Raw genomic sequence first — 26,753 nt, 5'->3', positions numbered from 1 at the left:
AGGCCTCTTCAAATTGCTTGAACTGTGAAATCAAGTAATCAACACGAGAAAAGGTTCTGTCAGCTAGAATCTAAGGCTTCGTGTCGTCAGCATTTTCTTGCTAAATCTTATTATGGCAAAGCATTTGCTTTTTCATCTCTGCACTCTGTTCATCCCGCAAATAAACTGCTTTGACCTCCACCTGTTACTTAGTGAAATCTGCCTGCTATCCTTCAATAATCCCATTCTTTGCCTTCGAAGGCCTTAGAGTCCCTGAGAAAGTGGGAAGGTAGCGTTGTGCAATGAATTGAGCTGCCATCACTTTATGAGTATTCAGTAGTCCATAGTTCAAGCTAGAAGCTACATAGCAAAAGAAAATGAATTTTTTTAAAGGTAGTATTTATGAATACTGGAAGAGGGCAATACATTCCATCATGTTAACCTCAATTTTTTTTTTTTTTTTATAGAAAGAGGTTCTCTCTCGAGCTCTTATTTAATTCAGAAAATTTCTAGCCTATTCCTTGCAAGAAAACCTTTCTCTGAAAGAGTTGTGCCTTCAGTTTAGGTAGATGAGCCAAAGATCACTTCAAAGCTTAAAAATACTTCAAATTCAAGTATGTTCTTTATACTGATATTTTGTAAAACAAAATGAATGAACCACTAACCTCAAATGCAGCTTCATGGATGTAAAAGGACCACATTGCTATTAAACACTATTAAACCCAACAAAAAACAATAAAAAGGGAAATAACTGTACTTATGTAAATCACACAACCACATGAGTCATTTTCTGAAGCACAGTATCTGACAAAATACTTTGCTTTTTTTTTTTTTTAACAACAATGACATATCAGAAACAAGTATGCTGTGTAAAGTTGCACTTCTAATGATTAATGCTACATTCAACAGAAGAGATGGTGTCTGTCTAATTATGTTAAATACTTCTCTAAGAGAGATTAGCGGGCTGTTTCTGCTTGCTGTCATTCTTTGTGACAACGTAATGATCCATTTACTTATGAGTGCAATTATTAAAAAGCATGCTATTTTCTTAACTGTCTTTATGTCTTCAAAATATTTTATTAAAAATTACTTATTTGACACTAAGGCTAAATGCTTGGCAGAGTTTTGCATATCAATTAAGTAAACGAGTTAGTGCCATCAGTCACAGTCTTCGTTGGGTATCTCATTCAAGTTGGGTGAGACTCGATCACCACCATCCTTTTCTAGTGGAGTTAATGATTCACCCTTTTTCCTCCTTGTCTTATTTGTCCAAATCCTAAAGTTTGGTTTTCACTTAAACTAAAAACTGCTCATGGCCGACATTTTCTCTGGAGTCATGATTTAACACTTCTTCTTCACATTCACACCTTTTTTTGGAACTGAACACAAGGATCCAATTTTATACAGGCAACTCTGCACAGACCAATCAGAACGGGCTGTCAGCTATATACCATCTTCTGCAGTTTCTTCTACTCATGCAATGAACTTTATCCAGCACTTGTGAGGAAAAGGTCTTTATACAAGATAAAAACAAGAAAGCAAACCACACTGAGCACCACAGCTAGGCTAGCTACCCGCAAACCAAAGGACTATTTCCCTATGTCTCTAAAGAGACAAGACTAGGTCCCTTTCTTTGTCCTTCCACTTACTAACTCTCAAATGACAACTGCCACCAACCTGGTCCTTGGGTGTAAAAGACAAACAAATAAGGGTATTGGGTGAAAGTTATTTACTGAATCGCTCCTTCAAGGAAGAAGTTATCTATGTCTATAGCTTTTGTCAACTTAAGACAACTATTAAGTAGGCCAAGTGGCAGATAATGACATTTCTAATAAATTATATCACTGTAAACGTCTTTGAATGTGTGGTCAGGGCAAACATTTATGTGACGCAATATAATAAATGTGTGTCACAAGGATTTTTTTTTTTCTTCTAAACTAAAGGTATGTTAAGGTTTCAATGCTGATGGACAAACTCATAAAAACATCAAGCACGTCAAAAGGAGAAAAACTGCTAGTTAAGTCTTCTGAGGATAAGATTTCTGAAGGAAAAAAAAATCCACTGGAAGAAAGAACTCTTAAAATTAGAAGCAGGTGTCACCACCATGAAGTGATAAATATCAAGGAATAACTGGCCCTGAAAAGCATTCTTAAGCATCCCATACCACTCTTAAGCCTTACACGTGTATTTTGACATTAGAACATGAAGTGTTGCTTATATAAGTCCCTAAAGAGTGTCCAGACATGAGAGACGTTACATAGCCATTTTGACAAATGCTCTCTTCCGCTGGGTTCACGAAATGGCTGAAAGGCAGATGGGAAGTTCTGACTGGCATGAAGTCATAAGTAATCATGATATCCTAGAATCCATTCATCTTGGAAGCTAATCATAGTTAAGTGACTTCTGGGTGGGGCTAGCTAACATGGCAGAATAATCTGGTGCTGCAGAAGACCCTTCAGATTCGAAATGCATATTGAGTTGCCATTCCTTGAATGTCTAATGACGTGAGTGCACTTCCAGCAACGCAAATGAAAACTTTAAACTACCTCTCATTACATACAAAGTAGAAGATCCCTAGAGACTGGAATGTTTTTTCAAAATGAAGAACAAGATGCTTGGACCACAGTAAATCATCAAAGTGTGGGAGTATCGTCTGAATAAATACCGAGCATTCGCAGCTGTCTGGAAAGCCAGATCCATGCAGCGGGCTGAGTGTGCTGGACCACAGGAAGAGTTCCTCATTTGAAAAAGACCAGAGAATCAAAAACCAAAGTAACCCTGTATTTAAAAAAACCAAAGGTTTCAAAGGGGTTTTCACTGCTAAGAAAGGGAGGTCAGCAATACTTTGAAGAGGAAAGCCAATTAATTGTATTACTATTTAATGGGTTTTGCCATTCTACCTCAGTTTAATTTTTCAAGTTTAACAGATGCTTCAAAATAAAGTGATTTTTGATTCTGGAAGTTTTCTTCCACTTGAGATATACTTTGTGAATCAGTGCTGGAGAGAGCCCTCTTCATTTCAGTACTTGGTGTGTCGTTCAAGAATCCATCAGGAAATAGTTCTTGATTTACTCTGTCGACGTGAGCATTTCTTGTAATCTTCTAGGATGTAATTCACCCAGCATTTCGAAATGGGTGCCATGCCTCTGATTAATTGATGAGTTTATGATGTATCTAAAATCCTTGGATGGACAGAGCTGGATAAATAGGCATTATTGTAATCCTCTGCTGAGCAGAAAAGCCATTGGGATGTGCACAGCCTCATCAGAAACTGCTGCACAGCAGTGGGCTGCACACGCTATTGGCGCCTGGGATCTGCACGGGCCAAGGGCTTCTTTCTTCCCTCTCTCCCCCATTCCCCAAGTGAAAGCCTCTTACTCTCGGGGCTAAAAAACTACTTTATTAAAAACATTGATGGCCAAAACCCATAGAACTTTATTTCCATATAAATTGTCGGTGCTATATTTGGTTATTTAACATTTAAAGAGAATCATCAGTAAGTAGGATAAATATAAGACCCTAGGAGAGAGGGAAATAAGTCTGCAGACAGTAGTATTAGTGATTTGTATTACTTTTCCACGATTTGAATGAACGTATATGTACACACACATATATGCTTATATGTGTATGTATGTATATAGCTCAGAACAATGTATGGCCCATAGCAGGTGCTCAATAAACATCATTATTGCTATTACTTATAAAACACTTTAACATTTCAGCAGCAGTGACAACATACAAGCCAACATATATTTATTGTTAATCAACTTGTCTTGAGTCTATAAAATAGCTACATTGTGTTCATGTAATAGAACTGAGGCGATAAGATCACTAAAGTATTTTCACCCTTATATCTGTGGTTAACACTATCTTCAATTTAAGTTCTCTCTATATATATTTTAAAAATATTAGATATAGAAAATCACAGTATACTCTTAGGTAAGTCTGCTCTGTTATCTATTGATGATCCATCTATCTGTCTTTTTTATCTTTCTTTACTCCTCCTCCAACTATACTTTCTGGTGATTTTACTTTCTGATGAATTTAATCTCTATTCAGATGAACTTTGTTCCCTCTAAGTGAATTATTTGCTTGTATTCTACCTACTCTATTATCTACAAATCAGAAAGCTGTCTATTTCAGACAGGGGAGATTTGGGTCCATGAGTACGGAATGATAAACTGTATCTCTGTGCGTGTACTTCTTGAGGACTTCCTAGTATGTCAGCTGTCCAGGTGCTTCTTAGAGATGGAGTAAGACTAGACTCCATTATGAAAGGAAGGACACAGGGGCCAGTATTCACTGCTGCTCCTTTAACAATGAAATGGCCGAGGCACCAGCTATTTTGAGCAGGCACAGTGGAGGACTGTGGCCCAAGCCGCTGAAGAAACTCCTCACCCATATGATGCTTGCTGTACTCTACATCTTACATCTTATAGCCATTGGGTACTGGTTTAACCAGTTACCCTTCCTTCCTTCACTGGACTGTGAGCTCTTTGACGACAAGCTCTGTTTTGCCTATTTTCGTACTTCTTCCACCATTTTTGCACAGTGCTCTGCATATAATAGATGCAATGGTGTAAAATACGTTAACAAATACATTTCATAGTATTTAAAATTCATAGAGTAATTTTAGGGTTTTCAAAGTATTTGCCCCCTAAAAAGTATATACAGTATTTCATTAAGGCATTTTGATTTATTAAATATACTTTGCATATATTAAAAATAGGTATAGTGCCCTGCACAATACTTTTACACGCAGCTGATGCTTAATAAGTGGTAGTTCTTGTTTGTATCATCTCATTTGATCTTTTCAAAGCTATGAGTTAGGAAGGCAAGGCCGTTTTATTGTCCTCAATGTTTACATACAAGGAAATGAAAATTCAGAGAAGTAGTTTGCTAAAAATCTTAGACTTGCTCATGGTAAAATACGAGAATGACTAACTTTTGAAATTCTTAATTTGCACTTTTCCCTCTTTTTCTTTAATACATTCTATTTCTCATGTATCATCTCCCTCCCCAGCAAGCCTATGAAGATTGCTGTGGTTGGAATGAAATTTGCTTTGAAGTTCCTCCTTACATTAAGCTCCACCCAAGCCACACTATGAGTTGGCCACCTGAGCCATGGGGACTGTACTGAGGACGGTGACAGGCACAGGGCAGGGGGGAGGATTTCACACATAAACCTAACGTACATACTACATTTCCTTCCTCTTCCCCTTCTAGAATATTTACACAGCTTCATTTTCAAACATGAAATTAAAAATTTGGAGATTTGGGTAATTTATTTATTCAGACAAGACCAGCTGAAATGCAGCATCTGTTTTCCTGAGAGCTTCCGCATTCACAGAATTGCACATCTGGGTTCTCTGACGCGAGTGCAGCAACGCTCATTCGTTAGACAAATGTATACATCACTCTGCTTAGAAGCGCTTGGTCTTACTCGAAGGACAAAATGAGACATGCGTGATCCCCATCTTATTTCTTAGTTATGAAACAAATATTAACTGAATGGCTACCAAGTTGCCAGGTATTAGAGGCTTCAGGAATCTCAACAAGTTTTTGGATCATGCTTTATCATCTATGTATATAACACATACACAGAGTATAGGTGTCTGTGTATGAGAAGAATGTTTCTTTTCCTCTAATAGGTAACCTTTTAGAGGCCAATTACAAGAAGGTGTTTTAGGCCTTTTTCTGACATCAAGAAAACATAGCCTTGATAAAGAAGGCAAGGGATTTTTGAAGGGGGTTATAGTTCTCATTTTGTAATACAGCTTTTCTGGCATAACCCCTTATTTGGGTGAAATTTCTCTGATTAAGAAAAGTCTGTAAAGAAGAGGCCCCTAGCCGGGCATGGTGGCTCATGCATCCCAGCATTTTGGGAGGCTGAGATGGGTGGATCATGAAGTCAGCAGATTGAGATGATCCTGGCTAATACGGTGAAACCTCGTCTTTACTAAAAATACAAAAATTAGCCAGGCATGGTGGCATGTGCCTGTAATCTGAGCTACTTGGGAGGGCTGAGGCAGGAGAATCACTTGAACCTGGGAGGTGGAGGTTACAGTGAGCTGAGATCACACCATTGCACTCCAGCCTGGGCGACAGTGCAAGACTCCATCTCAAAAAGAAGAGGCTCCTTGTTACTGTACCAGTGGCCCCCGGTGCACCAGTCTCTAATGAGCAGGTGCCAATATGAGAAGAGATCATGGAAGAGGATGTGGTCACAGATGATGCTTTCCTACTGCTCCATATATGCGGAAGAAAAGCCAAGATATCGATCCCATGGCCATGTTCTGTGGCACTGACTATTCTTATTCCAGCAGGAGACAATGGGAGACATAATCATTTTCTCTAATATATGCTAGTGCAGTGGAGTGTCCGTGATCAATGCACTATTGGTACTTGTCACTGCCTTTTTACTGGCACTGATAATGGGTTTCCTCTGTGTCTCAGCTAGAAGTGTAAGTCGGCAGACTTCCTTCACTCTTGAAATTGATAAATGATTGTTGGCAGTCAAATTAGGACCAGTAGAGTTGGGAATCCAACTGAACCTCACATGTAATATTTAAAATTACAGTAACTAACCTAAGTCTGCAAAATTCAACTCTGCTGCCAATAGCTATGACACAGAACCCTAGTTCTAAATGCCCTGGGTTGCTGACTCACCAGATGTTTACTGAAATATTCTTTGAAAGATGCCTTTAAACAATTTTTTAAAAACTATGTTTCTTAATAATTGTGATAGGAACAGAAAACGTGTTATTAAAGTAGTTAGTTGTTTTTGTTTTTGAGATGGAGTTTCATTCTTGCTGCCTAGACTGGAGTGCAACGGTGCAATCTCAACTCACTGCAGCCTCCACCTCCTGAGTTGAAATGATTCTCCTATCTCAGCCTCCCTAGTAGCTTGGATTGCAGGAGGGCCACCATGCCCGGCTAATTTTTGTATTTTTAGTAGAGATGGGGTTTCACCATGGTGGCCAGGCTGGTCTCAAACTCCTGACCTCAAATGATCCACCCACCTCGGCTTCTCAAAGTGCTGGGATTACAGGCATGAGCCACTGAGCCTGGTCTAAAGTACTTAATTTTGACCTTCAAAAGTGGGAACAAGTTACTCTTTGCGGAGAAGTGTATCTCTAAAAGTATTTATAAAAATATGACTAAATTTACTACTTATTGAATTTGACTTCAAAACTTTCACTGAACTGTTTTGAAACTTCCATCATTTTGGTGGATGTAACCGTATCTGCTAATTGTTTTAAAATCCTAGTATAATTGAAGGCATTTAGAGTTTCGAATGCTTTTCTACAGGAGAAAATTTAAGTAGCCTCTTATGCATGTATTTCAAACACAGTACTGAATTTCACTGAAAAGTCCTGAAATTTCATGTTTTTTTGTTTTTGTTTTTGTTTTTAGAATAAAAATTTTTGCTTTACTTTTTAGGTCTGCTGAAACTTACTGATATGTGTGTGCTTAATGCAGCTGTGGTCTCAAATCTGAAGGTGGTGCAACCCACTCATCTCTGAAGCCCACTACACTCCCGGTATAAATCTTCAACTTTGGGGACAAATATAACCTGAGAAAGGTTCACAGAATAGCCACAGAGCTGCCTTCAACTTAGCAAGAAATATGTATGTAGAAGACTTAAATTTACATATACTAACGATCAAAAGACTAAGGCAAGTCTCACTTTCAAGTGAGACATGAACATTTCTCAGTCTCATTCCATCTACATCCAGTGTTTAAGTGCTACCCTTTGGGGAAATTGTCCCTTATTCTCTGGTCAGATTATCAGCTCTCTTCTTTTTTTTTTTTTAATTGTACTTTTAAGTTGTGGGGTACATGCGCTGATATTGCAAGATTGTTGCATAGGTACACACATGCCATGGTGGTCTGCTGCCTCCATCCCCCTGTCACCTACATCAGGCATTTCTCCCAATGTTATCCCTCCCCAACATCCCCATCCCTCACTATCCCTCCCCTAGCACCCCACCCCCCAACAGACCTCAGTGTGTGATGTTAACCTCCCTGTGCCCATGTGTTCTCATTGTTCAACACCACCTATGAGTGAGAACATACGGTGTTTGGTTTTCTGTTCTTGTGTCAGTTTCCTGAGAATGATGGTTTCCAGATTCATCCATGTCCCTATAAAGGACACGAACTCATCCTTTTTTATGGCTGCATAGTATTCCATGGTGTATATGTGCCATATTTTCTTTATCTAGTCTATCATTCATGGGCATTTGGGTTGGTTCCAGGTCTTTGCTATTGTAAATAGTACCCCGATAAATCTACGTGTGCACGTGTCTTTAGAATAGAATGATTTATAATCCTTTGGGTATATACACAGTAATGGCATTGTTGGGTCAAATGGAATTTCTATCTCTAGGTCTTTGAGGAATCACCACATTGTCTTCCACAATGGTTGAACTAATTTACATTTCTAGCAACAGTGTAAAAGTGTTCCTATTTCTCCACATCCTCTCCAGCATCTGTTGTCTCCAGATTTTTTAATGATCACCATTCTAACTGTCATGAGATGTTATCTCAATGTGGAATCAAAAGAGAACCTGCATAGCCAAGACAATCCTAAGCAAAAAGAACAAAGTCAGAGGCATCATGCTACCTGACTTCAAACTATACTACAAGGCTACAGTAATCAAAACAGCATGGTACTGGTACCAAAACAGAGATGCAGACCAATGGAACAGAACAGAAAGCTTGGAAGTACTGCCATACATCTACAACCATCTGATCTTTGACAAACCTGACAAAAACAAGCAATGGGGAAAGGATTCCCTGTTTAATAAATGGTGTTGGGGAGACTGGCTAGCCATGTGCAGAAAGCTGAAACTGGACCCCTTCTTTACACCTTACACTAAAATTAACTCCAGATGGATTAAAGACTTAAACATAAGACCTAACACCATAAAAACCCTAGAAGAAACCATAGGCAATACCATTCAGTACATAGGCAAGGACTTCATGACTAAAACCCCAAAAGCAATGGCAACAAAAGCCAAAATAGACAAATGGGATCTAATTCAACTTAAGAGTTTCTGCACAGCAAAAGAAACAATCATTAGAGTGAACCGGCAACCAACAGAATGGGAAAAAATTTTTGTAATCTACCCATCTGACAAAGGGCGAATATACAGAACCTACAAAGAGCTACAGCAGATTTACAAGAAAACAAACAAACCAACCCATTCAAAAGTGGGCAAAGGATAGAAACAGACACTTTTCTAAAGAAGACATTTATGAGGCCAACAAACATAGGAAAAAATGCTCATCATCACTGGTCATTAGAGAAACGCAAATCAAAATCATATCAGCTCTCTTCTTTTACTCCTATGACACTTAATCCTGTGTGGTTTCAACTACTCTCAGCTGGGTAAGGCCTGGCTGCCTCAGTAATCCTAATGATGATATTTCATGTGATAGAGAATATTAACTTTCACAAACGACTTTGGACTTCATTATCTCATCTGTCATAACTTTGTGACAGAGATGGAGCGGAAGGAACAGTTCCCACCTTACAGGTAGTGACTGATGCTTGTGGAAATTCAGAGGTTTGCCCTTGGAAATAGGGACCTGCTGGAGTCCCCTCTGTATCTACTCTAGTGTACACAGTCAGCACTTAATAAGGATTCAAAGACTTGGCTTGACTTTAATGATAATGACTAGATGACCAGCCATTCTTCTTCAAGCAACACGCCCTAAACTGGAGGACTATGGGAGAGAGAAGGACACTAGAGAATTGTTTTTCTTGCAATGAGGTATCTAGAGTCACCCAGAATACAATCTTTTCTAATCTGTTTGAAAAGAGGCTAGATTTGTACCTATCTAGAATTGTTTTAAAGAGAACCTACCTAACATAGAGAGAAAGGTTGGAGAGCATGACATTTAAAGTTAAGGTGGCTTCCGGACAGTTCTCCTTACTGAGTAAAGAGAACCCACCAAAAGGAAGAAAGAAGCAGGCTAAATCAGTGCTCTGCAAACAGTAACATGCGTAAGCATCACCAGGAGAGTTTTTAAAAATTCTGTTGGTCTAGGTGAGGCCTGAGGTTCTGATTTTCTGTTTGTTTCTCTTTTCTTTTGAGACAGAGTCTCACTCAGTTGCTCAGGCTGGAGTGCAATGGCACAATCATAGCTCACTATAATCTTGAGCTCGCGGGCTCAAGCAAGGCTCCTGTCTCAGCCTACCAAGTAGCTAGGACTACAGGCACATGCCACCATGCATAGCTCATTTAAAACATTTTTTGTAGAGACAGGGTCCTGCTATGTTACCTAGGCTGATCTCAAGCTCCTGGCCTCAAACAATCCTCCCACCTTGGGCCCCCAAAGTGCTGGGATTATGGTGTGAGCCACTGTGCCCGGGCACGATTCTGTATTTCTAGTAAGCTCCCAGGTGATGCCATGTTGCAGGTCCTCAGACCACACTTTGAGTAGCAAGGGTCTGAAGTGTCTCATATACACTTGTGTAAGATAAAATTTGGGATGGAAATCTGAATTTTTCACAGGTAAGTAAAGGAGGTTGTCTATACTACATAAAATGGTCCACAAAGGATTCACTACTGGGATTCTTAATATAGAGCTCATACTCAACAATGAACTTAAAAATAATACAGATTAAAAAAAAATTTTTTTTTTTAAAAAGGTTTGATTCATTTAAAGGAACACACTTTCAGGTGAGGGATACTTGTAATAGTCGATGCACTGCTGCTTGTCAGTGGGGTCCTTGGCTGAGCCTAAGCAATTGTTGTGTTTACAACTTGCTAGTAATAGGATTTGACTGAAAGCCTGCACATTGAAAATGCAGTAAACACCAATCTGAGAGTATTCTTCGTAGCAAATTCTGCTCTCAAGTTTATTGAAAGCACCCCAAATTCTCTGCTTTATCATTTCATTCATTCAATCAATATTTATTGAGTACCTATTATGTGCTAGACACTGTTATGGTTGTCAGAGAGACAGCAATGGAAAAGACAGACTAAGTCCCACTGTTCATAGAGTGTATCTCCCAGAGAGACAAAAGACATAATAAGAGCAGACAGAATGTAGGGCATGGTGGGCTCAGAACTGTAATCCCTCACTTTGGGAGGCTGAGGCTGGAGGATCACTTGAGGCCAGGAGTTTGAGACCAGCCTGGCCAACATGGTGAAACCCCATCCCTACTAAAAACAAAAATTAGGCAGGCATGGTGGCAGGTACCTGCAGTCGTAGCTACTCGGGAGACTGAGACAGGAGAATTGCTTGAACCCCGGAGGTGGAGGGTGCAGTGAGCTGAGATCACACCACTGCACTCCAGCCTGGGCAACAGAGCATGGCTCTGTTTCAGAAAAAAAAAAAAAAAAAAAGGTAGATAGAGATATAAAGGAAGCAAAGCAGAGTTGTGAATTATAGGATGATGGAGGGAAGATCAGCAGCTATTTGAGATCACTGAGGGCCTGTCTGATGAGATACTATTTGAACAAAGACCTAACTGCTGAGGATTATTTGATTTTATAAATGAAAATGATAGACAGTTTACTTTGCTAACAGTTAATACTCTTATATATTGTGTCCCACGTATATTTAATAATGTGTATGTCTTCTCTAGATCAAGTTATATGACAAGCTTTGGGAAAAGAAAAACAGAATATTCTTCAGGTCTCTCTGATGAGTTATTGTTTCTTATTATAACATTTTAAATGAGGTACCAGTCCAGGATATGAGACCCTAAAATGCTGCTTTAAATGTTTATGGTAAAAAAGGTTTCTGAGTATAGAAAATAAACTTAGACTCTGAAGTCAGATTTCGTTTTAAATATGGATTTTGAATTCACAGAATTACAATCTGTGTGGGCTTGGGCAAGTCACTTCACCTTTCATGATTCTCAGTTTTTATCCTCATAGAGGCAGGATCATTATATCTTGCATATTTTAAAGGAGGTTAATTTTTAAAAACCTGTTACACAGTAGGTACTCAACTGTAACTAGCATTTTTCCATATAGATGAAAGCAACATGCAGTGTCTGCCTATTGGTTTCCTTCCTGTTTATCTGCATTATCAATTTCTCTGCAATTTTTCATTTCTTCAGATAAACAAGAGTTGATGGTATGTGCGTTTGTGCTTGACAGACTTTCATAGGACTCGTTTCATCAGTTCATGATTTGCTTCAAAGCTTCGGATCTAACCCAGTTTTGAGATAACTGGGAAACAAAACTAAGTCGGAGGGACAAATGCAGCATTGTCAGAGAAGCAAAAGTCATTCTGAAGTTGTCTGAAGTTTTTCAACTAACATCATCTTTAATCTCCTATGCCCTTCTTCCCAGATAATAAGAGCTGTGCATGAAAAGTGCTGAGATAAACTAATGGGAAACAGGATACTACAAAAGACATTTGCAAACGCCCATGTAATTTACGGCATGTCTGGTTTGTTTTACTTTCCATAATCTTCCTGTTGCTCTAGGAAATTTGTCTCTTCTGGCAACCTTTGGCCCTCTTTTGGCCAGGGAGTCCTGAAAAAGCATTTGAGGGCAGGTGAGCAGATATCAAAGCGTTCTGAGCGAGAAGCAGGGACAGGCCTCGCTTCCCGTGTCACATCTGAGGCGTCGGCACAGTGTCCTTAGTACTTGATAGAGAGAACTATCCTGCACGTAGGCAACCAAGAGGCTGCCAGTGAATTCAGATATACGTAACTCTCAACATATTTCTGAAGGTAATTTACATGAGTGAACCACTAAAAGCCTCCTTCTCAATTAACTGTACCCCTGGGGAAAAGCTATGCAGGCCTGCATAAGTGTGGGAACAACATAAAGGTGTTCTCTGTGCCAAAAAGGGGATTGAGCTTTATGGAAAATCCCCAAAAAGGACCATCTGGCGGCATAAATTATCCATTTAAAAATGGCTGGTGTGAGTTAATGACACCAAAGTCACCATGAACATGTGCAACATCCTTCAGTTGAGTTTTAATGTCCCCTCAGGCCTTGTTGCAATTATGACTTTCTACGCTGAATATGGCCAAATGTACATTTATCCACTGTCCTCCATGGCTCCCTATAAACGGATACCATGAAACTGCATTTTTCTGTAATGAAATGGGGATAGAGAATGGAGAGTCAGTCCAGGAGTGTAACTGCGAGGGATTCTCTAAGAATATACATATGTACACACACACACACACACACACACACACACACACACACACCCCTACCTCTTACCAAAAAGGATTCAGCCATTAAACTTTAGTTGTTTAATGACTACAAAGGATTCAGGTATTCAAATGTTAAAATTTATGATCGCTTGAATCATAATGTACAGATGGGAATAGGAATTGCTCTGAATAAAAGAGTCACTAGGTCAAAGTACTCTATAATCAATCAACCTCCACGGCCCCCAGATATACCCAGAGGAAGTAAATGTAAGGATCTAGGGCTCAGCCTCAGGATGGGAGAGCTCTGAGTACCTCCACCTAATAAAGCAGCTTCAATATGCACAAAAACGCACAATAATCAAGCACAAATGTACCAAGCCTATATGTTTAATTCTGATTTTCACTGAAGCAGGTAAATTGGATAGGGCTCTAATTAGCCTTTGAAAAAGGGTTCAAAGAAGTTTTACATCTTTTAATTTTTTAATAGCACATAAACTTTTCACTGGCACTATACAGAGGTCACGCTGACGACGCAGGTAACGGCAGTGAGAGTCAGCGTTTTCCTTCTGATTTAGGACTGGGACTATTTCTTAGGCACTTTAGGCAAGCTGATGTGAACACAAATGTGGAGAAAAGGCAATGTGTGACCTTCGTAGAACCACCACCACACCTTGGGTGCTGTATTTGGTACTGATTAGAAACAGAAGGCACGGAAGACTAACACCACCATCTCTGCAATTCCCGTATCACCATATAATGATCTGCTTATGTGTTTGTTTCCCACCTGTGATTGTGAATTCCTTGAGAGGAGGCACCATAACCTTTCTAGCCATCCTTGAGTTCCCAGAACCTGGCACGGTGCTTCATACAGAGAAAGTTCCCAACAAAGACTATCGAATGGGTGAATGAATGAGTGAGAGACTAGGCAGAAGCAAGGCAAAGAGACATTTTTGCATTTTAATAGCAGGGGCAATATAAAAGACACAGCCCATGGGCCTGAGGTGTTTTTGTTTTGTTTTTAATTATGATCCAGTAACACCAACTTGAGCAGGGAGATACGTACTTCTGTGAATGTTAATGGTTATATAGATTACTGTCACCACCACAATCAGGATGCAGAATGGTTCTATCACCCCAACATCCCCCCTGTGCTAAACCTTTATAGTCACACTCTGTCAGCACTGTCTTTTGAAAAAAGTTTTAGGGAGGAAAGAAGGGAGCTAAGATTTGTAGATGAAGAGGTTGGTTCAGAGCTTTCCTTGGTGCTCGTCTGTACTTGCAGGGAATGACTCTGAAGCAAAGGCTGGGGAAGGATGGCCAGAGAACAGTTTTTTTATACTTACTCTAGGCTAGGTAGTAGCTATGCTAGGAAATAGCTATTAGTACCCTGAGATTTCAAAAAAGGAGACACAGGTCAGAGAGGCTAGGTAACTTGCCCACAATCACACAGCCAGCAGGAGTTGAAGCCAGGATGACACTCCAACTGTCTGCTTTCAAGGCATATACTCTATCCTTTATATCCATTGGACTTGCCATATTCAGGAAGCCATTGGAGAAGACTCCCTCTAACCCCATGTTAGACATCGATAAGGGTTTCAAAAAGTTCATTTTACTCCCAAGACTCCAGAGCCAAGACTAGACTACCCCGCGAGATCAGGCCAGCAGTCATCCTTTTTCAGTAAAGATCAGAATAAGGAGAGTTATTCAATTTAAATAGAAAAATAATCATGATGATATCCAGTAACAGGAAAAATATTGCAAAGTGTCCTTATTATATCAAAATCTGAGTCTAAACTGTAGCACAAGGAACCCAATCTTCTTTCGAACATTATCAATCCTGCTGAAAAAGCTGATAGATTTTTATTAGGATGATTAAACGATAATTTTTAAAACTAAACCGAAAGATAGCATTAAAAACAAAACCAAAAGCAAATCAAATGCTGGATTGTGGTGTAGGGGAAATACGTAAGAGTAGAAAATCATACATCATCTCACCAGCCTTACATTTTGGTTCAATTACTACCACTGCTTTGCACAGTCATCCTTTTATGAATGTTGCAGTCAGATTACACTACAAACAAGTGTCCCTCCTGAAAAAGTGAACTACCTCGAGCTTGCTTTCTTCACTCTTCTGCATGGCACGGGACCCCACACGCATTTTTGGTTTCACCGTGTTAGCTTAGCCACAAGCCCGCGCCCCCACCTGCTTACCTGGCTCCACTTCATGCCATCCGCTTGACTGACTGCCACTTCCTGGGGAGCGCCCTTGGCCTGTATAAAATGGCTCTTCACCAGGACTGTCCATTTCATCCTCCACAGACTTGAGGCGCTTTGTGGAGCTGAAATAACAAATGGGCGCATGTTTAAAAGCAATCGAAACCACCTTTCTCTTGGATACTGCACCTCTGATTGAAAGAAAGCCAAGGGAGGAAGCAATCGGGGAACTTAGTGTAGTTCTAGGGCTCCTTTTAAACCCCTGTTCAGTCTGATGAGTCACTGGATGTAGAACAAAGTCTTGGGTCTGTGTCGTTCCAAGTGTCTGAGTTTGATTTTTATTGTCAATCAAGTTGCTGCTGCCGCCACATCCTGTTCCTTTTTCCTTTGAGGAATGGGTAGCTGGCTCCAGCTCCTGCCTCCACCTGGAAGTGTTGGGAGTAAGCCCACATATTTCCTATCTCCACAGGTGGTAGCTGGGCCCCAGCCATCAGCAATGAACCTGGGCATCAATTTAATCCCTACTGGAACCTCAGAAAGGATAAAAGTTGAGGCTTGTGATCCTTCAGGAAAAGCTTGGCTTGGGCTGGGCACAGTGGCTCATACGTGTATTCCCAGCACTTTGGGAGGCTGAGGCAGGCAGATCACACTTGAGGTCGGGAGTTTGAGACCATCCTGGCCAACAGGATGAAATCCTGACTCTACTAAAAACGCAAAAATAAGCCGGGTGTGGTGGAGGGCACCTGTAGTCCCAGCTACTTGGGAGGCTGAGGCAGGAGAATCGCTTGAACCCAGGAGGTAGAGGTTGCAGTGAGCAGAGATTGCGCCACTGCACTCCAGCCTGGGTGACAGAGCAAGACTTTGTCTCAAAAAAAAAAAAAAAAAAAAAAAAAGAAAGAAAGAAAAGAAAAGAAAAAAATAAATAGAAAAGCTTGGATTGCTTTTTTTTTTTTCTTTTGCCATGTTTTCCCATTTTCTACTTGGAGTTGTTCATTCAAAAAAACATTTACTGCGCAGCTAGTCCAGGTCTTGCTCTAAACACTAGAAATAATCAGTGAACAAAACGGAGAAAAAGGAAGGAGGAAGGTGTGCATTGCCCTCTGAGAACAAGGGGCATAAAAAAACAGTGGCCCAATGACTTTTATGTGCTTTCTCTACATGGAGATTATCAAAACAAAGTTTTATTCCATCAGGGTAGAGATTTTCATTTTTTGGAGAAGTATGGTCAAGAAACTTCCAGAATATCTATCATTTCCTCCTGCTGAAGGACTGAATTTTCCCCTGATTTGAGGCTTCAGGAGTGAAAAGGTGAGATGCTGCCTGCTGTTATGCTTGCCGTAGCTGTTTTAACTGAATGACACAAAATCAGGAAGTTTGGGGGTGGTGATAAAACTGTCCAATCTACCCATGTCATTAGAATGTGTAGATTTCATATCTAGTAGGAGTGCTTGTTGGGAAATCTCTTCCTCACGTGTCAGGGTACAGAATTTTTCATGTGTTTCATTCACGAAATACCTACTGTGTGCATCCTACATGCCAGGTCCTGTGCAAAGTGCTGGGATATAGAGATGAGTCAGACATGGAGACAGAGAGGCAAACAAAACTGTGCAAAAGAGAAATACAGATGTTACGATGGAGCCACACACAGGGTACAGTGGGTCACATGATGGAGACAGTGATGAGCCAGGGGTTTGGGAAAGGCTTCCCGGAGGAAATGGCTCCTGAGCTATCTTCAAGAGTGTCAAGGAGACAGGGAAGAATGAAGGTAAGGGCAGAGGCAGGGCTGCTATTCAGCTGAAGTACCACTCAGGCAGCCATTTGGTTTTAAAAATATTATCAGTGTCACTGTCTTAAACTCCATACATTTCTTCCAACCTGGCCTCCCCTTCTTTGTCCCAGGATACCCTCACAGTCTGAAATCTAAAGGGTCAATGTCTGGCACATCAGGAACATTCCAGGACCTAGTCAAAGAAATCCCTGCAAGCAGGCCGGCGTCTGTTCTAATTGGTATGCTCATGGCACACAGGTTGTCAGATATTTTGAACACAACCCTCAGCAGGGAGGAGCACATCAGGAAGAAGCCACGTTGTGAGTGAAGTGCGGTATGTTCCGAGACCAGACAGCTGTTTAGAATGGCTGAAGTGGGGAAGAAGGGCACAGCGAGTGAGGAGCGTGGAGGTTCTAGAAGATACTGCACGTCTAGACTTTCTCCTATAAGCAATGGAGACTCCCTGAAATAGTCTAAACAGGGAATGACAGGTGAGCTATATTTTAGAAAAGTTACTTTGGTAATTGTGCAGATGATAGATTTACAGAGGCACAGGGGAAAATAAGAAAATGGAGCCTAGGGCAGAGAGACAGTTAAGCTATTGCAGCAATCTGAATGAAAAAATGTGGAGGGCCAATTTATGGCAAGAAATTCTCATTATTAATGTTGGCATTCCAGTATTCTTAGCCATTAAGTTCTATTCTCATTAAAGCCAGACCACAGGAAAGCAACATAACTGTGCCATGCTAGCTCAGTACTCAAAGGAAATGCGTTTAATAGCTTATTTAATGGTCTTTGCTTGGTTTTCCTTGAAGTTCAATGAAAAATAGCCACTGAAGAACTTTTCTATATTTTATGCAAAACTACATCTAATGGGAGTCCTTTATAAGAGGATATACGCAGAGAATTCTTTACAAAACACAACCAGAAAAATATGGTCTCTTTGAACAAGTTTTTCTTGGTCCCTTTTATCAGAAATGCAAACCATATAACCTTTTTTGCCTTGGCAACCAGGAAGCTCAGGCTAAACTTAAGGCATAACTCTTGGTTCAGGCTCTTGTTGCAATGATTTTTTCTAAATGGTTTCTGGCCTCCTTCTACATTTAATATTACCTGTTGTGTTTTAAAATTGAAAGCCACATTTAATATTACCTGTTGTGTTTTAAAATTGAAAGCCACTTTAAGTCATCTTGGAAATAGAAAGAATGCGCATGAGAAAAAAAAAAATTTCCCTGAAGTACTCCGGCAAATAAAATGGGAAGCCTATATGTTCTGATGGGGCTGTAAGATCTGCAGGGAAAATGACTAGATACTTTTTAATCTCTAGTGCCTACCATGGTGTCTGGTTAATAGAAGATACTAAAAAATTGTCAAATTGGGCTACTGAGTTAGAAACAGCCATACGAATACATGTGACAAGGATTCATCCAAATATTTAATTCAATTCGATCTAGCCTCAAAGGCCAACTCTATTGTCCATCATTCTCCCATTATTGATACTTTTCTGAGTTTCAAAAGTTTTTTATTTCCTTGGCATCCTCTAATACAGGCGTCCTCAAACATTTTACACAGGGGGCCAGTTCACTGTCCCTCAGACCGTTGGAGGGCCACCATGTACTGTGCTCCTCTCACTGACCACCAATGAAAGAGGTGCCCCTTCCTGAAGTGCGGTAGAGGGGGCCGGATAAATGGCCTTAGGGGGCTGCATGCGGCCCGCGGGCCATAGTTTGGGGACGCCTGCTCTAATAAAATGCAAATAGTCCAAGTCAGTATTAAATTCCAGAGTTGAAAGATTCTATAGTTATCAGCTATTGCCTTAGTTTGAAAGCAAGGACTTTCAGAAGTTGACAAAATAGGGCCAGCCATGGTGGCTCATGCCTGTAATCCCAACACTTTGGGAGGCCAAGGCAGGAGGATCACTTGAGGCCAGGAGTTCAGAGACCACCCTGGGGAACATGGTGAGACCTTGCCTTTACAAAAAGAAATATTTTTTAAATCAGTCATGTGTGGTGGAGACGCCTATAGTCCTAGCTACTCCAAAGGCTGAGGCAGGAGAATCACTTGAGCTCAGGAAAAGATCAGGAACTATGCAAGTTAGGAAGCACAGGTGGAGGCTTCCAAGACAAAGTTTACTGACTCACAAACTTTTGATAGCCGGCTTAACTCGATAAAGTTTTTTGGAATAAAAAATGCATTTTCTCCCAAATTTTTTTTTTTTTTTTTGAGACAGAGTCCAGCTCTGTCGCCCAGGGTAGAGTGCAATGGCACGATCTTGGCTCACTGCAACCTCTGCCACCTGAGTGCAAGCAATTCTCCTGCCTCAGCCTCCTGAGTAGCTGGGATTACAGGTGTGTGCCTCCACGCCTGACTTTTTTGTATTTTTAGTAGAGACAGGGTTTCATCACGTTAGTCAGGCTGGTTTCAAACTCCTGACCTCAGGTGATCTGCCCGATTGCAGCTGACTGCAACCTCTGCCTCCCGGGTTCAAGTGATTCTCCTGCCTCAGCCTCCCAAGTCCCAATGGGACTACAGGTGTGTGCCATCACACCTGGCTCATTTTTTCTATTTTTAGTAGAAACAGACTTTCACTGTGTCAGCCAAGATGGTCTCAATCTCCTGACCTCGTGATCTGCCTGCCTTGGCGTGAGCCAACACGGTGACGATTGTGACGATGCATAGGGTACAGAACTTACAGTCAGCAGCACTGCATCGCATCTGTCTACCTACCTGTCCAGCTATTGAAATGAATCAGTCATTGATTTTGGTTTCTTGCTGTTGACTTTCTAACACACTCATTCTATTTTCCCAGAGATACTTGACGGAAGCAGGAAAGTATCTGTAAGACCTACACAGAAAGTGAGGATAAATATTCTCCTAAGGAGTGACGCACTCACTCTTCTTGTGTGTGGAAGCTTTTTCTCGTATTTCTAGCAATTCAATCTAAAAAATAAGGTAAAAGTATTACCTTAATTCCAAATATCTTCCTACTCTGAGTAAGGCCTAGATGTCTTAGCATTCGTTAAGATGACAAAATGCCTTAACTTTCCTGAATGTTCATAGGACCCTTAACTGAAAATTTCCACTTACTTTCCAGTCTCTACCACTGGACTATAAAGCCCCTCTCATTTGACCTTATACCCATGGTGCCGAGGACGGTATCCTTGTTTCTTACTGATAACGTTCGCTGCTGAATGGGAAAGGGTTAGACGCTGTCATTCAAGGGATGTACAGTCCAGAGAGGGAGGCAGCACACCTGCAGACCTCAAAGATGGTGAGAGTGACTCAAGACGGCACACGCTAACTGTCAGCGAAGAGCAGAGGTGCTAGGAACTCCGTTCACTAGGACTGTGACCTTGGGCAAGTTACTTAACTGCTTTGAGCTTTGTGTTGCTCCACTGTTAAAACGGCAACACTGTGTATGTTGTAAAATTACTGTGAAGAATAAATCAGAACACGTATACAACTCACCTAATACGGTGCCTGCCACCGAGAAAGTGATCCATTCACATTGGCACAGCAGGAAGACATATTGCTTGATTGGTGAACATTTCTTTTTTCTTTTTTTTTTTTTTTTTTTTGAGACGGAGTTTCGCTCTTGTTACTCAGGCTGGAGTGCAATGGCGCGATCTTGGCTCACCGCAACCTCCGCCTCCTGGGTTCAGGCAATTCTCCTGCCTCAGCCTCCTGAAGTAGCTCGGATTACAGGCACGTGCCACCACGCCCAGCTACTTTTTTGTATTTTTAGTAGAGACGGGGTTTCACCGTGTTGACCAGGATGGTCTCGATCTCTTGACCTCGTGATCCACCCGCCTCGGCCTCCCAAAGTGCTGGGATTACCGGCTTGAGCCAGACTGGTGAACATTTCTATATGGAAATCTGAGATATTCTTCTGGGCACACTTTCTAACCTGCATATCGTTAATTCTGCTAAATCTATGTATTTAAAGAATTTTAAAAAATCATCCTAGGAAGAGTCTAATGAGAGTAAAACAAACATACTACTGGGTTATTAACTACTGATGCAGTTTCTAATTAGCCCCTTATCAGGGTCAGTTATTTGCAGAATATGAGAATGACACTAGCCTTTTAAATGGTATTAATAATGAGCTTTCCCTTCAGAGAGTCACAAAAGATGAAACATAGCTGGAAAACCGTGTGAAAACATAAAAAGGGGGGAACACTGTTTGGGAGGTACATGTACAGCACATACATGAAAAACAAACAGCCCATAAACTTTTAAATCAATCACTGCCCCCAAGTATTTGCAAACCTTTTTCATATTGAGTGAGTGCAGTTACACACAATGTCTCTTCCATCAGCAAACATTCGAAATCCTCAAAATGTATTAACACCCAAATGTATTCACAATCTCTTTTTTCTATAATAAATATACTTTGGATGTTTGACGTTCTTGTCCCCTGAGAAGCTGATACTACAGGGAATTAAGGGGAACATTTAAACAACATGAAAGATGATGGTAGGATTTGGAAATTATGTTTAGGGAATACCTGTTTCTTTAACTGTCTTCAAGGTATTGGTAATGAGTAAGTTGATTTTTTTTTAAAGTAGTGATGTTTAAAATACATAAAGGCGAGGTAAGAACAAATGTCCACCAAGGAAAATGTCTTTAATTTGGGCATTGTTTTAAATCATAAGACTCAGGTACTTGCTTTAGGAGGAATACACTTTTGTCAGACATTTTTCTGCAAAGTATACAAATATCAAAGACGGTTCTGCACCATTCTATCCTTTGTTGTCACAGTCCAGTGCTAAAGCCAATTTGTAAAAGAATACTGTGGGTTTAACGCCTAATCCCTTTCCCTCTGGTACAGGTTATCTAGAGACAACATGATCTTGCAAAAATGCTTCATTTTGATTTTGGCTTTGTGACGTTAAGGGAAGCACGAACCCCAGAATCATTATCAGGTTACACTCCTCTGGCTTTACTTTTTTGAAGGTTTCTCAATACAATGGGGTCTGTGGTCTGGCTCTACCCTCACTTGAGGTTATACGAGTGACTGCTTCCATTTGTATAACCTCACACCGGGATATCAAACAGGTTTCATCTTTTAGGGCAACTCCAGTAAACTGGATATTGAGACTTTTGGGGGCTCAGTGGGAAAAGGGCTGGTACTGAGCTGTAATGTCTGCTGTGGGCATGACATAGGGACTGTCACCAGTGTCCACTTCCTGCCAAACAAGCCAAAACATATGCCCTTTGCTGCAGTCAAAGCTTGTCCTTCATTTCCTCAGAACATGTTACGTTCATCATCCATCCTTCCTCCATGCCTTTGCTCATGTTTTCACCCCACCCAGAATTCCACGCCTTCTCCTTTCCATCTCGCCAACCCTAACCCAAATTTAGAGGTAGAACCAAGGTACTCTTTTTGGATAAAGCCCTCTTTATTTTTAGCCTGTGTCACACAATTTAGTTCAGTTCTTTGTCTCTGTGTATACGTGTGTGTGTGTGTGTGTGTGTGTGTGTGTGTTTATCCTTGCTACATGCATATTTGCTTTATCAACCCAATGAGACTGACAGTCTGCTAGCGCTGAACCCACTACCTTGCTATTACTAAAGGCACACTGCTCAATGCATAGCAGGCCCAGAGTTAAAATCAAGGTGCCCAACTATGCAGCATGACTTTTTCAAGAGCTGCCAATCAAATTACCTCGTAGAGGATGTGCTGGGTAAAGACCTCCTCATTGCTCCTGGACTCATGCTGTAGTATGAAGAACTTTCCAAATCGGAGAGAGAAAAATTTGGGCCAGTTCCTGCAGCTATTGGTGCTAGAATTAAGAAAACAAACAAAAATCAGTTAAGTTCTGTGAATAAAAAGCCAATGAGAGTATATTTCAGTGTTGCATTTAGCACATTTTTTTTCTATTTATATGGTAAGCTTATCTAAAATAGTCAGTAATGAACTGACTCCAAAGGAATATTGACAACAAAAATAGTCTACACAGGAAAGGAATATTTTTTCTAATATACTTTTCATCTTTTCTCTTTATGTGACAGTAAATTGTCACCGAGGTTGCAACATTCTTGGATGCTTTTAACAAAAATACTTCCCCACATTTTGTTCTTAAATGACCAGCCAAAATATTCCTTAGGCTTGTCTAACTTATCGGATCCTGATAGCTTCTACTCATCTGTATTATGGAATTCTGTTTTGAACTTTGGTGAGAACAAAGTCATCTTTCTAAGCTGCCCATTCCCAGTTTCATATAATATCAAATGTGTGGTTTCTTCCTACTCCGAATGACCTTTGCATATATCTTAACTGAATATCTGTCCAACCTTGTAATTTAAGGCAGGTCCATAGTTTTTATGAATAAAGTTTTACTGAAGCATAGCCATAGTCTTTCATTTCCATACTGTCTATGACTGCTGCCACATTACACCATCCGAGACGAGTAGCTGCCACAGAGACCATATGGTCCGCAAAGCCTAACATATTTATCAGCTGGTCCTTCACAAAAGAATTTTCTGACCTTTGATTTAATTTTGATTATTTGTGACTTTCGGAAATGACCCTTGTGTGAGACTGATTCCTTGGATTTTCTGTCTTTGAACCTTCAGATCCCTTGTGGACAATAGCTTAATAAATATCTTTCAATGGACAAATAACATGTACCAATTTTACAAACAACTTTGCAAAATTAGTGGTGTAATTTATTAGTGCAAATCATCTTTTTGAAAGATTATGTAAAAGCAGGAACAACAGATACTGCATTGAGGCACTGGTTTGAGAGCTAAGCCCACTGAATTTGACACAGGAATAAATCAATTACAGGTTAGTATCCATCAGAAGAAATAATAATGAGCATCATGAACCAGGGACTTTTATTCATCCAATGACTGCTTACTGAGAGCCTGCTACTGCCAAGAACTATGCTGAGCAAGGAAGGCACTTAGATGAAAGACATGGTCCCTAGCCTTAAACAGAAAGGAAGGTCTGATAGATTAATTTTTTAAAAGTCTGAGAAGTCATTTGGTAGAGCTACAGGTGCTAACCTTATAATGAGGCTATGTCCCGACAAACTCATCGTAAGTTAAAAATATTATGAGCTGAAAATGCATTCAATATACCTACCCCACCAAACATCTTAGCTTAGCCTACCTTTTTTTTTTTTTTTTTTTTTTTTTTTTTTTTTTCCTGAGATGGAGTCTCGCTCTGTTGCCCAGGCTGGAGTGCAGTGGTGTGACCCTGGCTCACTGCAACCTCTGCCTCCCGGGTTCAAGCAGTTCTCCTGCCTCAGCTTCCTAAGTAGCTGGGATTACAGGCACATACCACCAAACCCAGCTAATTTTTGTATTTTTAGTAGAGACGAGGTTTCACCATGTTGGCCAGGGGATAAGAAATTCCAGAGAGTGGCCTCAGAAAATGCGAAGCCTGTATATGATGTTAAAAGGACAAGGAGAAATTATGCAGCTGAAAGAGAAGGAGGACTTCTAGGTAGAGGAAACAGCATCAAGGGAAGAGAGCATAAAATGTTTACTGGATTTCCGATAGCCTAGTATGATGATGCAGTGTAGAATGCACAGGGAAGAGGGAGGATGGTTAAGGTGAGGTTATGAAGGATCTGGTAGGTTTTTCTTTCTTTTTTTTAGAGACAAGATCTCACTTGGTCACACAGGCTAAGTGCAGATGCAGAGGTGTGATCACAGCTTCCCGTAGCCTCCAGCTCCTGGGCCTAAGCTATCTTCCTGCCTCAGCCTCTGGAATAGCTGGGACCACAGGTGTGGTATGCCACACTTGGTTAATTTCTTCAAAATTTCTTTTGTAGAGATGGGGTCTTGCTGCCCAGGTTGGTATTGAACTTCCAAATACCATGCTGCCCAGGCTGGTATTGAACTTCTAAACTTCTAGTCTAAAGCAATCCTCTGCTTTTGCCTCCCAAACCACTGGGATTATAAGCATGAGCCAACATGTGCCTGGTGGGACCTGGCAGGTTTCTTGAAGGAACCTAAATCTGAATTCAGAAGATTCCCAAGTTTAGAAGCTATTAAAACATTTACCTCCGCCTAATATAACTGGGGATTATATTGGCGGCATCTAATATAGTCCCTGACACCAGGAGGCAGTCAGTACTAACGCTGGTCAATAGAATGGGTTGCTGCATTGAGTTATATTCAATAGCAAAGTATGGGAATGCTATCATCAAATTTGCATTTATCACCTAGAAAGATCAGCCTGTCATGAGAGCAGGCACGGAGGGAAAGAGTGAGGGGTGCTTGAAGAATATCGTCAGCAAACCAGAGAGGCCACTAGGACATTTATGCAAGGTACAGTGAGGATGGAGTCTTAGCTCAAAGGATGGAAAACAGGAGCCTGATGCAATTATTCAGGAGTCAGAATCAAGATGTACTGACTGGCTGGGCACATGTGTGGTGGCTCATGCCTGTAATCCCAGCACTTTGGGAGGCTGAGGTGAAAGGACTGCTTGAGATCAAGAGGTCAAGATCAGCATGAGCAACATAGTGAGACTGTGCCGCTACAAAAAAAATTTTTTTAATTACCTAGGTGTAGTGACATATGCCTTTAGTTACAGCTACTTGGGAGGCTGAGGTGGAAGGATCACTTGAGCCCAGGAGTTTGAGGCTATAGTGAATTATGACCAGGCCACTACAACTCAGGCCTGGGCAATGGAATGAGACCCCATCTCGAATAAAAATCTTAGAAAATGAATAAGTAAAAAGAAGACATGCTGACTTCTTGACTATTGTAATAACGGGAATGGGGGTATATGGGATAATTCCCAGCATTAGCGCTGGGTAAACCAGGTAAATTGAGGTTGAGGTGCCATAAGGGAACTGTGGGATCAAGAGATGGTATGAAGGAATATAACAATTTCTAAGAATAAATACTTATTTGACTAATAGCAATGAATAAACCTTAATCACAACTGTCAGTATATAAAAACAGTCACTGCTAAAGAATGGAAGACTGAAATTCACTTCTACTTTCTGAAATTCAAACATATCTCTCAATGACAGGCTTTAAGGGAGGAAGGAATTTTTAAAATTTTTTCATTTAAAAAAATGCCGAGGCTAGACAATAAATGTACACAGGGTTCTAATTAATAATTCTGATAGTCATTCCCTAATTCGGTTTTATATTAATTTTATTTGCATAATTTCCCCTTTTATTTTGTGATATTTTATGTATGAAATAGGCCATGGAGGAGGGGTGGGAGAGATTACTCCAATATGAGCCTAGATCACTCATCCTCACTCTCAGCAAGCTGACACGTAGTTGGTACTTAATGCTATGTGCTTTCCTAGAGATTAGAGATTCACACCTCTCATTAGCTAAAGAAGAGTTATAAGGCTGATCAGTGTCATAGATCTAGATTTAGATGTTTTTCACAAATGTCAGAAGGAAATTGAGGCTTCAACTGGGTGGAGAAGCTTTTTCATTCCTGAGCATGGTGGCCACTGTCTGGCCCTCACTTCCTCACTCTTGGAAGGAAAGGAACACAGCGCACAGTGTGAATGTGAGGGATCTGATCAGACGGAGAGAAGAGGCCTCCTAGCTTTATATTTTATATAATACTGCACTTACATAATACTTCATCTATCCTAGAAAAATGTCTTTTGCCTTATCTTTTTTAAATGTCAAGAGAGGCAGAATAGGGGGAAAAAAAAAAAAAG

General features: G+C 40.5%; 1 protein-coding gene across 4 annotated transcripts in view; it reads right to left on the bottom strand.

Annotated features, from left to right (window-relative positions):
• The window catches only part of NFIA (nuclear factor I A), a 388,188-nt gene that overhangs the window by 89,075 nt on the left and 272,360 nt on the right, over nt 1–26,753 (bottom strand). For all 4 annotated transcript variants that reach the window (XM_074380913.1, XM_074380912.1, XM_039473584.2 and 1 more), the window contains exons 5-6: nt 22,768–22,885; nt 15,329–15,456 (exon numbers count right to left, since the gene is read on the bottom strand). In XM_074380913.1, the coding sequence (XP_074237014.1) occupies nt 15,329–15,456; nt 22,768–22,885 (246 nt within the window). The remainder of the gene's footprint in view (nt 1–15,328; nt 15,457–22,767; nt 22,886–26,753) is intronic.

This window comes from Saimiri boliviensis, chromosome 11 (genome assembly GCF_048565385.1).
Source record: "Saimiri boliviensis isolate mSaiBol1 chromosome 11, mSaiBol1.pri, whole genome shotgun sequence".
NCBI lineage: Eukaryota > Metazoa > Chordata > Mammalia > Primates > Cebidae > Saimiri > Saimiri boliviensis.
The sequence above is the reverse complement of the archived record's forward strand: the minus strand, read 5'-3'. Positions and strand labels throughout refer to the sequence as shown.